General features: G+C 38.4%; 3 protein-coding genes across 4 annotated transcripts; 1 reads left to right on the top strand and 2 right to left on the bottom strand.

Annotated features, from left to right (window-relative positions):
- Nucleotides 1–811: 811 nt before the first annotated feature.
- Nucleotides 812–4,421, bottom strand: LOC138869049 (protein PXR1-like). The gene is made up of 3 exons (XM_070146636.1): nt 4,248–4,421; nt 1,283–1,450; nt 812–1,033 (listed from the first exon to the last, which is right to left on the bottom strand). The coding sequence occupies exons 1-3, from the start codon at nt 4,419–4,421 to the stop codon at nt 812–814; spliced, it is 564 nt and encodes a 187-aa protein (XP_070002737.1).
- A 2,153-nt stretch (nt 4,422–6,574) lies between these two features.
- LOC104238024 (pentatricopeptide repeat-containing protein At4g22760) lies at nt 6,575–8,468 on the top strand. The gene has a single exon (XM_009792282.2). It carries the CDS (start codon nt 6,614–6,616, stop codon nt 8,339–8,341), a length of 1,728 nt encoding a protein of 575 aa, XP_009790584.1. The 5' UTR covers nt 6,575–6,613; the 3' UTR covers nt 8,342–8,468.
- A 2,079-nt stretch (nt 8,469–10,547) lies between these two features.
- On the bottom strand, nt 10,548–17,327 carry LOC104238025 (ATPase GET3B-like). Of its 2 annotated transcripts, none has more exons than XM_009792283.2 (12): nt 17,084–17,327; nt 15,484–15,695; nt 15,299–15,361; nt 15,009–15,119; nt 14,680–14,754; nt 14,513–14,581; nt 14,374–14,439; nt 13,563–13,640; nt 13,380–13,478; nt 12,039–12,173; nt 11,277–11,448; nt 10,548–10,888 (listed from the first exon to the last, which is right to left on the bottom strand). In XM_009792283.2, exons 1-11 carry the CDS (start codon nt 17,229–17,231, stop codon nt 11,311–11,313), a joined length of 1,194 nt encoding a protein of 397 aa, XP_009790585.1. In that variant the 5' UTR covers nt 17,232–17,327; the 3' UTR covers nt 10,548–10,888; nt 11,277–11,310. The 2 variants fall into 2 exon arrangements, with proteins under 2 accessions (XP_009790585.1, XP_009790586.1); XM_009792284.2 differs by having other exon boundaries at nt 10,548–10,879; nt 17,084–17,275.
- Between the last annotated feature and the right edge of the window lie 700 nt (nt 17,328–18,027).

The raw sequence follows: 18,027 nt of genomic DNA, 5'->3' as shown, positions 1-18,027 counted from the left end.
ATAAAATCAGCCCTCGAATAATTTAAAGGCTTGGATAACGTCAGCCTTCGAAAAAGCCTCACGAGGTATTAACATGGACGGGTTCTGATCAATTGAATCCTCGAAAAACCCAACGGGCACAAAAAAACACATGCTAAGGCACAAAGAAATTTTCACTAAGTCTTTTAGCCGAAAAGAGGAAAAATTTATAGCCGTCTTAGAGGCTGAATTGGCCCAACTTAAAGAGCTAAGGGCCGACCTAAAAGAGCCTAAGGGCCGAAGCATGTAGAGTTCGAGACCTTGCTCTCACTCAACTCGAACTCAAAAGTCCCATCATCCCGAGCTCGTATCAAATCGACTTAAGCATAGCTCGAGGATTAACAAAAACCTTAAGAGGTATTCTATTATAAGTTCAAACATCGACTATTGATCACTAAAAAACCTAAGGGTTTGTTCTATTCTAAGTCCGAGGCAGTGTTCACTTAATCATTGAAGTTATAACATCAAAAAATTTCACAAAATGAAGACAAAGCAGAATTCAAATCGGAGATAAAACAAAGGGAATTCCTTATATTTATAAAGGGTATTTACAACACCTACGAGGGGCCTTACACAAAAACAAAGAAACAAAAAAGTCCCAAGGGCCTAATCTACTCTGGGAGCCGCATCTTCGGGAACCTCCTCCTCGAGGACTCCATCCTCATTTCCCTCGCTCTCGGAGCCACTAACAGAATCTTCATCATCGGAAGAAACGAGGAATCTGGCATCGGTTTCCATTGCCCTTGCTTGAGCTATCTCTTCAGTGAGGCCAAAACCTCGAGCATGGATTTCTTCAAGGGTATCTCTCTAGGATTGTCACTTTGGCCAAATCATTACTCCGTTTTTCCCAGTCAGAGGCCTCCCTTATCTCTTCTTGAACAGCCTCAGCATCCTTTAAGTACACGGCGATGGTTTTATCAGCCATGGCCTTCGTCCTCTCCACTTCGGCTCTGGCTTCAGCAACCTCAGCCCCGGCTTCAGCGAGTTTGACCTCGAGCTCCTCAATCTTCTTGGCCTGGGCCAGATTTTTCACTTTAATACCTCAGAGCTGAGTTTCAGCCGAGGTTAGTTGTGCTAGATCAACCTCTTGATCAGCAACAAGTCGATCTATATTCTGCTTCCATCGGTGGCAGTCAACCTTAACCTGATCGATCTCGCCCCGAAGCTACCCGATCATCTCCAACTTTTGCTGCAGCTGAGACATTGACGTGTTAGCCTCCACAGTAAGGCCAAGAAGACTATATTATTTCAAAATCATGGTTACCAACTTGTCTATCTCGGCCTCGTTTTTACGAGCTTTGGCCAAATCAGCCCGAAGGTCCTTGAGCTCCTCTTCATTTTGGTTATAAAGGAGCCTCAGGGCCTTCTCCTCATCCGAATTCCTGAGCTCGGCCTCACATTGGCTCAGCTCGGCCCTAAACTTGATGATGGCCTATACAAAAAACAAAGAGATATCAGTTAAGAGAAGGGGGAAAGAAAAATTTACAACAATAGTAGTGTTTACTCAAGAGAAGAGACGATGAGCCTCTTCAAAGAGGGTGGATACGTCATGAAGGTCGGCAGCATTATCAACCCTAGTGAAACAATCCTGAAAGGGATCTTCTTCGAGGACCTTGCTCGGGTCAGGCGTTCACAGAGCTCGAGCGTCCTTTATCGCCTCTTCGAAATAAGATGGTAGAGAAGGGGAGTGACCTATTGTCATGGCCCCAAGCTCCTCACTCGGGGTGTTCTGGTTGGCTTCGGGATTCTCGGCCCTTGCCCCCTCCGGTGTACTTGTTGAAGGCGGGGGAATGATCTCGATCTCAGGGGACTCGAGGGCTTTGCTTGAATCTTTCTTCGGACTTTCCTCACCATGAGGCAAGGTCTCCAGTTCGGAGGGCTTGGTGGCCTCGACCGGTTTCCTAGTTCGAGGCACCAGTGCCGATTATTTGCCCTCGTTTTCTTCTTCATCCAGAAATTGGAGGGCTGAATCTACATCGACATGGATAAGTTTCCTCTTTGGCTTTCGAGTAGGGGCCCTCTCATCCTAGGGGTCTTCGGGATTCGAAGCCCTTTTTATCTTGTTGTCTTTCCCTAATTTTGGAATTGGGGACTCGATTTCTTCCCCAGGCGGGGCTGGCCTCATTCTGTAGACATCTACCATGCCTGCATAGATAGGTATAAGTGTGAAAAACATCTCAAGTAAAAGAAAAGCATTAAAAACCTGGGAAAAGAACTAACCGTGGTGCTTGGCCTCCCATTTACCTCTCGATAAGTCACGCCATTTGCGCTCATCATATAAGGAGGTTGCAGCTAATTTTCGAACCTAGTCCTCGAGGTCGGGGATCACATGGGGCATCCAAACAACATCTGTAAAAAAGGTAAAGGCATTACGAAACGCAGAAGCGGAATATGAGAGGGTATTTGAAAAAGGACTTCACTTACGTTTGAAATTCCATTTCTCCAGGAATGGCATTTTTTCCCTAGGGATGATGTCTGAGGTCCTCACTCTGACGAACCAGCTCATCTAACCTCGGTCTTTGTCCTTGTCATTACTAGCAAAGAAGGCTTTGCTTGATCGACGTTAAAGCTTGATCAGCCCTCAAAAAAGCTGAGGCCGATACAGCCGAATGAGATGGTTGAGGGTAAACTCCAATCCCTAGGCCTTGCTAAAGAAGTAAAGCAGCATAATCACGATGCGCCAAAAGGAGGGATGGATCTGGCCAAGAGTAGCCTCATACCTTCTATAAAAGTCGATCATTACTGAATCAAGGGGACCCATTGTGAAGGGGTAAGTGTAAACACTTAAGAACCCCTCCACGTGAGTAGTGATGCTCTCCTCGGGGTCGGGGATCTGTACCACAAACTCGTCCCCCTAGCCACAGTCCTTTTTCATAGCCTTGAGATGCTTCTTCGATATCGAACTAATATATCGAGCATGTTCACATCGGCCTGGGATATTAGGAGGATTTTCAATGTTGAAATCTTTCTTTATTACACAGGGGCCTGGAATGATCTCGTGAAGGGTCGGTGCCACAAGTTTGGCCGGCCGGGAAGAGGAAGAAAAAGCCTTCTCTTTCTGAAGAACTATTTTAAAGGTTTTTGCCATGATTTTAAGTCAAGAGATGCGGAAGGTGGCAGAGCTTGGTGTTTCCGATACTAAAAAGGCGGATGAAGCAGGTGATGGGAAGAAGAGATGAAGAGAAGAAGGGATCAGAAAAATTGCAAGGAAGAAGTAAAGTTCTTAATTCAAAAAGGGAGCCCCCTATTTATAGATAAGCGGCAACAGTTCGGCGGCGCTCGTGGCCGACCATTAATGGCACACATTTAATGTTTTGGGGAAGTGAACCGACAGGACATTTTGGTCACTTCGAGTGCCTACGTCACGGGAATGATGTCATCATCAGAGACTCCGAAAATCGAGGTTCAAATCGTTTCTTATCACTTTACTCTAAGAAACGCAGGGACTATCTATATATGGTAAAATCAGGTGCCCTCGATTTTATGGGCTCGAAGGCTCGTATCAAGGAACAAAAGGCTCGCGTCGAGGAAGGGACCCACTATAGACCGAGTTCGAGCCCGAGGACAGAACACGAGGCTCAGAGATCTATGTGTCCTAGGAACATCGGAGCCTAGTACAACCAACCCCGAGATAATGCCATTATGGATCTATAATAGAGTGATCAAGATTCCTGCCACGTCCCCAAGATCTTGGCATAAATTTCGGAATAGATTTGTACGAGTTAGTATTAATCCTTACTAGGCGGTTAGACAACTGTCCCAATAAGATTCCTTACTGTAAATAGAAATGTACCTTATTTAGGATTCCCCTATTATATAAAGGGGGCCTCAATCATTTGTAACAATCATCAATCATTTGGCAAAGAGTATACTCTCTTACTTTCTTGCTCAAATTTCATCAGAATTGTCCTTTAACTTTATCTTTTCCTACTTTATTGTTCTTGACCTACCTCGATGCTACTTTAGCTTGAGGTCGAGACTGGCTAACATACTAGTTTGATTGTACTTACTTCCTTCATTTCTACACTAGATTTCTTGGTTATATAATTAGTTAGTATTGAACTAAATCACGTATCTTTAAAACCATTAACAAATTTAATTGTTACTCGTATTTTCGAGGTAAACAATACCAATTCTTCTCAACCATATAAGTATTGATTTACAAAAAAGCCACAATTGTCGTTCTATATATCTGAGGAAGGAAATTTAAAAGTCAACTATGCCTTTACAATTTCTTTCTGCACTTTCCACTTTGAACTCCTCTTCTTCTTCTTCTTCTTCTTCTTCTTCTTCTTCTTCTTCTTCTTCTTCTTCTTCTTCTTCTTCTTCTTCTTCTTCTTGCAGTTCATTCCCTTTTCTACACCATTCTTCTTCTCATTCTCTACTCCTATGTAATCAACCATTCTTTTGGTTTTTGTTAGAGCTAAAAAGGAAGGAACCACAAGATAATAATAACATGTTTTGGGAACCATGTCAGTTCTCAAGGATTCATTTTCCCGATAAACTCTTCATATTATATTATGCTTATGGAAGATCCTTTTGAGGCGTATGCTTTTTTCCTTTGCCGGATCAGTAAGAATTTTGCAGGCAGCTTAGAGTTAGTCACAGAGGCGGATCCAGAATTTTAAGTTTATGGGTTCCTATAGAAATTTCAAGTTAATATACAATAATAACAGGATTAACGGACCGAAATATTCTTGTACATTTAATGAAATTTTCAATAGAAATACAGGATCTAGACAAAAGTTATTGGGTTTACGGGAACCCGTAACTGATGCATTGGATCCGCCCCTGGTTGGTCACATCTCTTGCCTAGTAGCAATTTGTTGTAAACTAGTTTGATGAGCTTGTTAACATTAACTTGGTAGAAATGGCGTGGGATAGCCACTTTTTAACATGATATTTAATTTTTGTCTGCTATTTTTAATGCTGAGCAAAAATAGCTACTGCTCTATTAAAATTAATACGAAAAGTCGTTTTTATCCTTTTTTCATGAGTGCTGTGTAAATATTAAGGCCATGGTGTCCTTAACTGCACATATGAAGTTAAGGACGCTGTGTCTTTAACATTTACACTCCACATATGAAGTTAAGGACATGATGTCCTAAAGTTTAACAATGGAAGGTGCAAATACATGACACTTTGTCCTTAATATTTACACAACATTCATGAAGTTAAGGACACCATGTCCTTAATATTTACACAACACTCATAAAGTTAAGGACACTATGTCCTTAACATTTACACTGGACACACGAAGTTTAGGACATCATATCCTTAACATTTATACTACACATATGAAGTTAATAACATAAAGGTGCAAATACAAGTTAAGGACATTATGTCCTTAACATTTACACTGCACACATGAAGTTAATGACGCCACATCCTTGATATTTACACTACACATATGAAGTTAATGACATGATATCCTAAAGTTTAACAACGGAAGGTGCAAATACAGGACACTTCGTCCTTAATATTTACACAACATTCATGAAGTTAAGGATACTATGTCCTTAATATTTGCACAGCACCATGTCTAGCACAGAGGTATTTTCGTCCGGGCGGATAAAAATTTATTAAGCAATGACTAAAGAGTAAATATATTTTAAATAGTGGTTAAAGAGTAAAGACATCTCTAATTAGTGGTTAACAGTGCACTTCCCTCCATTCACTTGCAGCTTTTAATGGACATGCTTCCTTTATGTGATATATAGCCAAAAAATTACATGTGCACATGACACAATTAGTGGCCTAAATCCAAAATTTGATAAGAGGCCTCAATTTTTTTAAAGTTAGTACTCACATATGTATACACACATGCCAAAAAAGTAATTGTTGCTAATTTTTTCGTCGTTGTTGTTTATAGTATAATATTTTTAAATAATATAAAGCCTTTAACTTCACATAATAATATTATTATATATATTAGTAAGAGGTATTTAAGTAAATAACATGTGGTCTCAAAGGAACTAGTGTATACTAAAAGATCCTTAAACTTCTTTCATAAAATTTATATAATAATGAGACACAAAAAAGCGTATATGGCTTTGATCTAGCGGTGAGAGCGCAAAGCATGATGTGTAGGTTAGGCGCACGTCATGGTATTGAATACATTCTTGTTTTTTTAGGTAAAAATGGTAAAGGATGAGCCATTATTCATCGAGTTTTGAAACTTGCGATGCTTGCCTCATGGAGTTCTTAGTTAAAAAATATGAGACACAAAAAGAACTTGCTTTTTGATATATGAATCAATCAAATGTAACAAAAAGGAATATTTAATTTAGAGAATTTAAGTTGAAATTAAAAAGTAAAATCATGGAAAACATGAAAAAAGATTATACATAGAGGAAGAAAAAATAAAATTAACGAGAAGGTAAAAATATTGTTTAATTTAATGAGAGAAATTTTTCTTATCATATTAACTCAATCCGACCTCTATTAAATTCAAAAAAAAAAAAAAAGGAAGTTAAGATTTGATTTTTTTATAAATAAATATATAGATATATTATATATGTTATACTCCTATAATAATATAGTGGTGGTTCCTACTTTGGGGCTAAGGCCTGCCTTACCCTAGAGCCGCCCTTGAATGCTGGCCTCTAAAATTACGATCTTGTTGGCTAAGCCTCTGTCTATTAATCAAACAAAGCAAATCCATGCTGCAATACTTGTTAACGGTCTCTTGAATCTTGAGTCCTCACTAGTTCAGCAGATAATTAACTCTACAAGCAATTACTCTTGGAATACCTCGCGTTATATTAAGCTAATCCTCAACCATGTGCAAACTTTAGATGTCTTCTCAGTTGCTTCCACCATCCGCTTCTTTTCTCGGCATTGTCAGTTCAGGGAGGCCATTGATTTATATGGAAAGTTGCAGAGATGCGGGGTTAGTCCCAACACTTTTGCTGTATCATCTGCTTTAAAGGCTTGTGCTAGGATTTTGTACAGGTCTGGTGGAACATCTATTCATGCACAAGTTTACAAGTATGGCTTCTGTAATGCTGTCTATGTGCAGACAGCTCTAGTAGATTTTTATTCAAAAGTGGGTAATATGGACTTTGCCCATAACATCTTTAGTGAGATGGTCGGGAAAAATATAGTATCATGGAATTCAATACTAGGTGGATATGTAAGATCTGGTGACTTAGCAAAGGCACATAGGGTTTTTGATGAAATGCCAGAGAAAGATGTCATTTCTTGGAACATAATCATTTCTGGGTATGCTAGGGTGCGGAATATGGAGCAAGCATATGCATTGTTTAGACAGATGCCAGAGAGAAGTTCTGCCTCATGGAATGCGATGATCAGCGGATATGTAGATTGTAGGAACGTAGAATTAGCTCGCAGTTTTTTTGAGGCAATGGACCAAAAGAATAATGTTTCATATATCATATTGATTTCTGGATACTCAAAGTGTGGAGATGTTGAATCTGCTGAGGAACTCTTTGGACGATTAAATAAGAAAGATCAACTTGTATATAATGCCATGATAGCTTGTTATGCTCAAAACAGCCAGGCAAAAGAGGCTCTGCAGCTATTCAATGAAATGCTTCAGTTAGATTTACAACCTGATAAAATGACCTTGGCAAGTGCACTTTCTGCTTGTTCTCAGCTGGGAGATTTGAAGTTTGGTTCTTGGATTGAGTCTTTCATGAATGAAGCTGGAATTCAAATGGACGACTACTTGGTTACCAGTTTGATCGACCTGTATGCAAAATGCGGAAGTGTCGATAAAGCTTACAAGCTTTTTCATGGCTTGAAAAAGAAGGATTTGGTAGCATATACTGCAATGATACTGGGATGTGGAATAAATGGTAGGGCTGATGATGCTATCAAATTGTTTGATGAGATGATGAATGCTGAAATCAACCCAAATGTAGTCACAGTCACAGGGATATTGACTGCCTACAGTCACATTGGTATGGTAGAAGAAGCATACCGTTGCTTTATCTCCTTGCAAAAGTATGGACTTTCTCCCACAGTTGATCATTACGCTATAGTAGTTGACCTTTTAAGTAGGGCTGGGCGGTTAGACGAAGCACATGGCTTGATCAACAGCATGCCAACGCGGCCTCATGCTGGTGTCTGGGGAGCATTGCTTCTCGGTTGCAGTTTGCATAACAACTTAGAGCTTGGGGAGACTGCAGCCAGGCATTGTATGGAGTTGGAACCTGAGAGTTCGGGCTATCTTTCTCTTCTAGCAAATATCTATGCTTCTTCGGGAAGGTGGGATGATGCTGAAAGGTTGAGAAAAGGGGTTGAAGAAAAGGGATATGGCAAGCTGCCTGGTTGCAGTTGGATGGAAGTAAAAACTTAGAAGGTCTTCTTTGCAAGGACATGATTCCAACTGTAGTACTTTGCTCATACTGTTAACAGTTTTCATCTTTTGCAGTATCAATTCAAGATGAGTGCTTTTGTGCAGCCTCTTCATTTTGGCCCTTCTGGACTGCCTATCATATCCCGCTTCATAATATTGGCTGTTATTGGCTGGTTAAGATGTCTCTATTTCCACCATGAAATAACTCGATGGAGATGACTGTTAATTGGAGGTATGTTTCTTATTGTATAGATATTGAATTTGCATTTTTGATGTCCAAATTAGAATAGCTCAAATTTGCTGAGAGTTCAAATAACATGAGTGTCTAGTGATACTTTTGAACCTCATAGATCCGCTTCCCTGAATTTGATAGAACTCAATGGTTTAACCTGCACTTATGGTTGATTAGGTGGCAAAAATTCATGATCTTATCGGGAAGTTTGTCTTACGTAGTAGTTAGGATAGTTTTCAGTGCTCTGCCATTCCCTCATACCCCTGAAAAGAGCAAGAGATGGGAGTCTTTGATTTCAAGATTTGGAGACACCTAATTCTATTTAAATGGTGAATCATCATTGAAAGAGAGGCCATCACTGAAATCTTAAAGGTAAAAGTGTCTCTGTAGGTGCCATGTTTGCTACATACTATGAAAGAAGTGCCACATGGGCAAAGTTCTTTGTTGGGCCCAATATGGGTAAGAATTGCAGGCTAGCAATGCATTCAGTTCTTGGAAAGAAAGTGTCTTAAAACTTAAAACTCGATGTTTGACGTGATAATACATGATATTAGCCATTACATATGCTTCACAAAGCTATAAACCATGTCTCCCGATAAGAATTTTTAGTTGCCATAATCAGCTATAATACCCAAACCTTTTTTAACAGTATTACAATACCCAAACTCAACTCACTGTACTATATTCTGTCATAGATTGCGAGGTTCTGGACATGAGTGATTGTATTAATTGTGCTAAGATGAGTTCAATCTTCTATGGCATTAGCAGGGAAACGTAAACAGTATCTCAAGAGATTCAGAAACATAAAGTTTTGGCTTTTGATGGAAAACAGAGTTAGGCGGGCTGGTTCCTGATGAATAAACAACACCAAAATTTTGGAATCTAAAGGCAAATTGTGGCTGTGGGAAAAACCTTTACGAAGCAGGAACTCCCGAACTTATGACCTCTTTAAACTATGCAGAGACCAATTCCTCAACCCAAAAAAAGTGCAGAGACCATGATTCAATGTTGATCTGATAGCCAAATGCAGGCGCATTATTGCTCTAGCTTGTAAAAGATTCTATGCTGCAGCTTGCATCAGTATGTAAGACAGAGTGTGCAAAGAAGTATGGAACCACAACTACAGTATCTATCTAGCTCCAAAGTTATTTTGTCAGCGTCGTAGATATTGGCACAAGTTACAACAAAGAGAGGGATGTGGAACCTCTGTGGATTAAGTGACTAAAGTTGAAACTTGATATTGCACAGATGGCTATGCCATGAGATGGATCTTGAACTTGAAGTGCCTGTACTTCAACAACATATTAAAAGTCATAGATGAGCTATAAAACATTCTCCTGATCCTACCAAGTCTCGTATTAGTGGAAGAAGACCTTGGCCATTTCATGTGCCCTGCCTATGTTAGCGCAATGGTGACATTGGAAATTGGTCTGCATGCATCTCAATAAGTCTTCTGTCCTATTACAGGGCAGAGCAGTACAAATTCCATCATACTTTATCTCCTGGGAGATTACGAGAGATCTGTCTCATATCATTCGATAGAAATCGCATATGCTGCACATTCATCTTGGAAGATATTTCTGTTTCTTTTAAATTTTTGAAAAAACTTTTTGGAAGAGTGAACTTCAAAGAGATAGACCAAGGTTATACTACCTCTGCTTGCAACTAATAATCTGTGAAAACTTATCTTTTAAATCTGGTTCTCGGGGATTGTCCTTGTTGCATATTTACCATCAAAATTGTGTAAATTGGATAGGTGAATACAGTTTTCATTATATTCTTTTGAAATAGATCTTACCAAACTATCATTTTAATGAATTTCTGCAAAAGGTTGAGGGAGAGGACACGGGTCTGGGTATAGGGCAAGCGTTATAGCATATCTATACGCGCACAAAGACAATTTCTTTGCAGTTTTGGAATCAACAAAACAAAAAGCATGGTAAAGCTCATTTACACAACAAGGCAAGTTCTCTATGTTTCAAAAAAAGAAAAATATTACTAACAGGTAATTAACATCCACTTTACTTGTTACAGTAGTGCTTTGCCACACTTTTTTATTTCAAATATCAACTCACTAAAATGAAAAAATGTTCTTTTCATTCTTGTTTTGTTGGCTCGTCCATTCGAACAACACAACTCCTATCGTGTATTTTTCTTGATACCAATGTAGACGAGATAGTATTAACTTGTACCTCAGCAGCAAGAAGCACTTGTATTGCATGTATTTGTGTTCGCAAGTTAGAGCAAGAGCATTAAACGATGATAGACAACACTGTCCATGAATGCAGTCTGCTGACAAATGCCACCTGCAACATCTGTATCATTCAGAAAAAAGCTTGTATAAATCAAAATGCAGATTATACCAAAAGACATTAGGAAAAGAAAATGATCATGGTTGTAGCGTATGTTCAGCCATTTACATTCCCACTATTCTATAATATCATGATTTAGTTAATACTTTGTCTATGCGATAAAGAAATGCCATCTCGGTCATCCCAAGGAAAGAAGAAAAGGACAAGATCCAACGCAATAGTTCTCTGTCGAACCAGTTAATCCCCAGAGGCAACTAAGGTAGAAAACAGCGGAGATTATCAAAATGTCAGTGAAGGGATTTCTGGATACCGCTAGAACTTCTAGAGTCCAAGTAACATAACGGATCAACAGGTAAATCACACAACATGGATAGTCTATACGAGAATGTACCTGATCAGTTGATGCAGTGTGAAGTTCTTTTTCTTCATTTCCACACAATATCCCCTAAAAACTGAAGAGCTGGAACACCTCTTATCTCAACATCAACAAGGGGTGCCTGGACCAACATCAGGCTAGAGAGCTCTTGGTCATTCTGGATCATATCCAGAGCACGACTTTGGTCCTGTAATACTTCAACCATCAGTTTTTTCCTAGCAAGAAATATGTCGAAGAGTCCAGGAAGGTGTCAATTCAGATGCATATTAAAGAAAAATAAAGTGATCTTGTGCATGGAGAAAATTCTCAGTAAGCATATAATATTAGGCTGAAACTGGAAGTTGCTAATTAGTAATCTTCAGCTGTGCCGGAAAACTTGAATATAATTTTCAAACGAGAAAATTAACCGCACAAACTAAAAGAAAAAAGAAAGCAAAAAGAAAGAGACTTGGAATTTGCAAATTATGAATTGAAAAGAAAACAGGGAAAAATGCCTGAAGAGGAGCGAAGTCAATGCTTTATCCATGTTGGGCATGATATATGGAGACGGTTTCAAAACTATATGCAGAATAGGTATCTGGGCAACATATCAATGTATATTATTTTATGAGTAATCTACTGTGATGCATGATACTTCATATGATACAATAGATAGCTTGAGTTCATAATTGCTTGTACATGGTGTTGCAAGTCAACCTAGAAGTTTGGGCCCAAGCTCATCTACAGTAACATGAAAAGGCAAACAGTAAAATTTGAGATGGAATAAGATGGTCAAACCTTTCTTTTCATTGCGCAGAACTTGCAATCTGAGGCCGATGGCGGAAGAATCTGGTTAACAATAAGCCTCCTTACAGGAACATCTTCCTTCTTTAAGGAAGCACACAACCTTGACGATTCACTAATTGCCATAACCTAAAGGGCATACAGTGATGCCCATGGGAGAAACAGTGAGAATCATGAGTCAACAAGCAGATCGCTTCTTTTCATGTGGCGACAAAACCAAGGTATTTTGCACTTTAAAGAGTTTACACCAAGTGTATTTCTATAACATTTTCTATTTTCAAACTTTTCATATTCCAAAAAGTTAGGTACAGGCAGTTGTTCAAAACTTTAAAAGAGTTGTTGTAGTTGGCAGATAATTCAGGAGAACAGGTTTTAGTTTTCTGTGCAGTAATTTAGAGTTTAGTTTTTCTGGGCAGTACAGAAAACTGCCTGCTTTGCCTTGAAATCCTTTTGGATTCAGAAACATGTTTGAACTCTACAACATGCCATTAGAAAATATTACTCGCTACGAAATTTAATTGAGACTGATTCAAGAATTACACTGCGGCTCTTTTTGATTTTTTATTTTAAGCTCAACTGCAACAACAACAACAAACCTAGTGAAGCCCCACAAGTGGGGTCTGGGGAAGGTAGTGTGTACGCAAACAACCTTATCCCTGCTAGAGAGGATGTTCTCAATAGATCCTCGGCTCTAGAAAGATAGGAAGAAACAGTTTGATCCTCACTATGAGACCAAATTTAATAGTTGCGCGATGCAAACTTTGGAGACCAGGGGTCAAATCCCAGCGGAAATAAAAAACACTAGGTAATTTCTCCCCATTTGTCTAAGCCTTGGTGAACAAAGTTACCGTTCCTGTGTTGATGAGAAGTAACAGGTACTCGGTGGAATGGAATAGTCGAGGTGCACTCAAGCTGGCCCGGACACCGCCGTTATAAACAAAAGTAGTGTGACGCTTGAGATCACTTCTATTGTTTTTCGGAGAGTCCCAAAGAAAAGGTCAGGAAACCTAGAGAAGCCACTTCAGCCGACCTGTCCAATTCCAGAGGAAGTCCTCATGCTTGTGCTACATGAGTTCACTTGTAATTGGATTACCTTTTGGTACAAATATTAACAATTTGGCTCAAAGAAAGAATATATATAAAGCAAATTACTCGCTTATACAGTAAGATTTAGCTAGAAGGATATTCAGAAAAGAAAATGATACACTGGCTTATACTAACTTACATGAGAGCTATATATAACACTCTAGAAATCTACCGGACAGATTCCAATCAGGCAGATTCCTAGGAAAACACGCACAACACCAGACAAGCCAAATAATACTACATCATTACCGTGGGGATTGTCACTATGACAAATTCCGTTGAGGTTGTGTCACGAAAAAGCTCTCTTACTTTTATCATCCTCTCCCTTAACCGCTCTAATTTTTCTGCCTGCACAGGGAAGAAAAATGTGACATCGACAAGAGTTATACGTAAACTCCCAACACTATATATTCCTAACTATGTAAAGCTTACAGCATCTGGCTTTGGCGTTCCTTCCTGGCCAAAGACAGACTTTATTGCTGAAGTGGCTGAAGCTATCTTCTGTCTCAACTGAAAAGAGAGATTAAGAGTAAAACCAGATCAGCAGTACTTTAAATATGATGTTAACAGGACAACTGAAGAGAAAAGGAAAATTAGCGCCTTCATTTTTTTTTTGAGAAGGGAATTAGCGCCTTCATTCAATTGCAGAAAGACATAAGCAGTCCGAATGAGAAGCATAAATAAAAGAGTTGCCTCTAATTAGGAAGAGAAACTTTAAGCAGCAAACAATATGAAAAGCATCACCAAGGAACCAAGTCATTTGGTCACTCGGAAAACATAGGAAGAGAAGCTATAAGCACAATAGCAAAGGTCTTTCTGCTTCCAAGGTCTTTAATTACTTGAGCTGCTAGCATGAGATTAAGGAGTTGTGCTTCCAACATCATTAATGCAATGTTACCAAATTCTTAAGGACACACAGTATGCCATCTTGGTTTTGCTTCTGTACCTTGGTGGTGAGAGCCGAGAGGGGGGAAGGAGTTCTTTTAAGAATGGTCAAAAATATACCACCCCAGTTTTTAAATACATCTATTCTGATAGAAGACCACATTGGTCAATAATTACATGATAAAGAAAGATATTTCCAATTTATTGTTGTATTGCTCAAATACCTGCATCAACTTGGTGTATCTTAATGATATCATCTTATGTCTAAGAGAGAAAATTCTCTCTCCATATCATCTTTCTCATTCATGAAATTTGTTTTCCAATCAAAAGCAGATATGGAATTGAAGAGATTTTGTACCTTCAATATCTTTCCAATTGATTTATCCAAGAAATCTGGCAAGGACAAGAGTCGCAGAGTATGTCCCTGAAAGGAACCAATAACTATTATGAACGTCTTCACAAAATATTAGTTACAAGATATATCATATCTTTCTCACCGTCGGGGCTGTGTCAAACACTATACGAGTAAACATATTGTATTCCTGTGATTCAAGGAATTGGATAACCTGGCAAGAAGATCTGTAATCAGCGAGGTTGCAGGAAAGTATTAACACTTTCCACAGGAAATATGAACAAACACTGAAAGTATAGAATGTTGTGGCACCTTTGAAATTGCAATTGCTTCATCTAGACCAGGAGGGGGTGTATCCAGCAGTTCTCCAAGCTTTAATTCCCCAAGCTTCCTCATATTTGATCAAGAATAGGAATAAATTAGTAGTGAAACAAGTGAAATTAACTCCATCTTTAGTAAATACAGTCGAAGGTCAAAACTAAAACATGCAAGTAAGGAAGCAGAGGAAATCAAACAGAAAAAAAAAAGGCAAGTTAAGCTTTATGTGGCTAGCTAAAAGACTTATTTTCCAACATCCTTCGCTCTTATTAAAGAAGAGAACTCACAAATATTTGTTTTAATTTAGGATTTTTTTTTTTTACCTGTTCAGCAAACACCCCGAGTCCCATGCCATCCATAAAGTCTTTGATACCAGATCCTTCACTTGTCTGGGTTGCACTTCGAAACTCTTCCTTTGCCTTTTCAGGATTTAACTGACATATTGACAATAGTGTTCTAATGAGCCTCAAACATGAAACAATCTAATTCAGCTACGAACCCCCAGCCAACCCCACCCCCACCCCCGGCCTCCAGCAAGGAGAACACAGCAATACTGGATTACTAATTCAAGGTTGGATATCACCAAAGCAAGTAGGAAGAGGCTTTTCACAACCTCAAGGGCAAATAATGGAGAATAGGGTCCTTCAACTGGAACTAGAGTGCCGCCAGTCAAATCCTACAGACAGAACATGCAGACTGAATGAATCTGACTGGACACCAAAAAAAATCCAGAAATGAAGACAAAAATATGAATTCAGAAATCTGCCTGAAATTCAATTAAAAAACACTAAGTTATACCTGAGCAAAAGAATCACTTAAGGAATGTGCGGGATCAGTTGAAACTACTAAAGTGGGATGACCACTATTTGCAAATTTTACAGCAAGTGAAGCAGCACAACTTGTCTTCCCAACTCCTCCTTTACCGCCTAGCATGTAATACTTACGCTGGGTCCCAGAAACCATTTCATCAAATCCAGCAGTGGCTTCTGCAGGAGCAGCTACTGCTCTCACTGCCATTAAGCACAAGGATTTAGCAACATTAATGAGGCCATAACAATGGTCATGGATCATGGTGGAAGTGAATCACTCTTGAGTTACAGCTTTCTAATTGAGTTCTAGTCTACTAGTTCTAGATGAGTACGCGAGGAAAAATATGCCTCCTCAATATTCTTATTAGTAAGGGCTGCCTTCACTGATCGCATTTCTTCATTCTTATTCCTTCAAGCATTAAACTAAAATAAGTGATCTACATCATTTTAAGCTTGTAGCTTATATCACTGCCATAGGCTGCAAATTAGCTTAGTTTTCTCTGGCTTCCAGATATACTACTAATTCAATGGTTATAAAGCTAAAGATAAGATTTTCAATAAGTGATTGGTCGTAAATGATGAGGAATGTAGTACAGTCACCTATAGCCATATATGCTAATCATATAGCCTGCAACTTCACACCTTTTTTTCCCAATATATACCAAAGAAAAAGTAAGAACAAATGTGTTTCTCTGGCTACACATTAGTCACACAGCAACTTTTAGGCACTATTACAAGCAAGGGACAGCAACAAGTCTCTAATGAACCAAAGACAATATGGAAGCTTTTTCTTTTTCCACTTCCCCTTCATCATATGCACATTGTTAGAATGTTACCTCTAAGATTATTCGTATTCATCGAGATGTTAAACACCAAACCTATAAAATTTAAGTATTCTACCCATAAAATTTACAGAGAAGACAAGCTAAGTTTACTGTAGAAGAGATGCATCAGCCGTGGAGATAATTTCTAATCAACAGAAAAAACATGGGCATCAGAGTTATTAAGGATATCTTACATTCCCATTTTAAGGGCAACTGATGGTTACCAGACATTTTCCAACCATTTTAATCTTCAACATTTCTCACATCAATAATATTTTCAAATGAGAAATTTGTAGTGGCTAAATTTTAAAGTTTTGAATAGCTGGAGCCTACTACTCCAACAGTCGCTATCTATTTGTTAGACATCAGTTGTAATATTTTTAAGCCTGAACTGGGAATCGGAATCATTTAAAACAGAAAAGAAAATGTTATCATTCAATTTAGGACACCCTATCAAATTCTATGTTAGCAAATAGAATACTGACTCAAACTCTAATAGCATACTTTCAGGTGCTCTTTTTTTATGCTTTAAATAAATAATACCATATGTTTCTGTACCTGGCTCAATTTTAGCAAAGCAGACGGTTAAATCCCCAATTTTTTGAAACACAAAAAGATTAAGTAAAAATGGAAAGAAACGAGCTAACAGTTAGAAAAAGGCTAGTAATTGACAGGCAGAGTAAGAATACAACAACAAAAACAGAAATTTTACAGATAATCTTCTGTCTTTTAACGCACAGAACGTAACAGCATCAAGAAATTCACCTTGCAAAGATTTCATGGGCTGTTTCTTTAAAGAGATGAAAGTAGTCGAGCTGAATTTGAAGAGAGAACGTGGGTGTCCAAAAGAACTGAAAGAATGGGCATAACTCACAACTTCCATTGGCTTAGTTGAAGATGAAATTGAAAACATGACTGCCGTGCACTATCTTCTCTTCGTTTCTGAAGCAATAGAGTGCCTCTTTATGAGCATTTACTCTTTTTTCCCCTTCCAGAAAAAAGGACGACCAAGGGCCCGTTTGCTTTTTTACTATCTCTAAATCTAAATTATCAAAATGATTTTTTCTGTCTATATATATATAAATAAAATTTCGAGTAAATAATTATACATAAAATAATAAAGTGCAAGTTTTAGCAATGATCAATGCGGATAGCCTGCGATTCATTTGTTGATGGTAAGATAATACGATATCCTCTAAATTTACAAGATGAACCATTATAGTTTAATTAGAAACATTTAATTTCTTGCTTATGTTGATTTTATGAGGTATAAATATGTAACGAAGGTATCTCATCTAATAGTCCTTCCTCTGATAAACAATACTTTCTGGTGTATGTTCCTTTTATTAGTTCTCGTTACTCTATCATGACCTTTTGTTGTGGATATTGGTTCCCTATAGAAAGTGCAACAAAAAATTGTCCATACGATAAAATATGTTGTGTTTGTCACGATCCAAAACCCTACCATATTGTGATGATGCCTATTGTGGTACTAGGCAAGCCGACACCTTTCAAAAACACTTCGGTATTTCATTAAAAGATAAGTCAAAGCTTTTTCATAACAAAGATATCATAAAAGAGTTAAACTCAAGATAGAATGCAGAAAAGATATGCCCGACATCGGGGTGTCACTAAGTCATGAGCATCTACAACCAGTCTAGAATTCAAAGTTTAAAATAGTCTGCCAAGTGCCAAAAATAAAAAGAAAG

Source organism: Nicotiana sylvestris, chromosome 5 (genome assembly GCF_000393655.2).
Source record: "Nicotiana sylvestris chromosome 5, ASM39365v2, whole genome shotgun sequence".
Classification (NCBI taxonomy): domain Eukaryota; kingdom Viridiplantae; phylum Streptophyta; class Magnoliopsida; order Solanales; family Solanaceae; genus Nicotiana; species Nicotiana sylvestris.
This window is presented reverse-complemented; position numbering and strand designations above follow the sequence as displayed.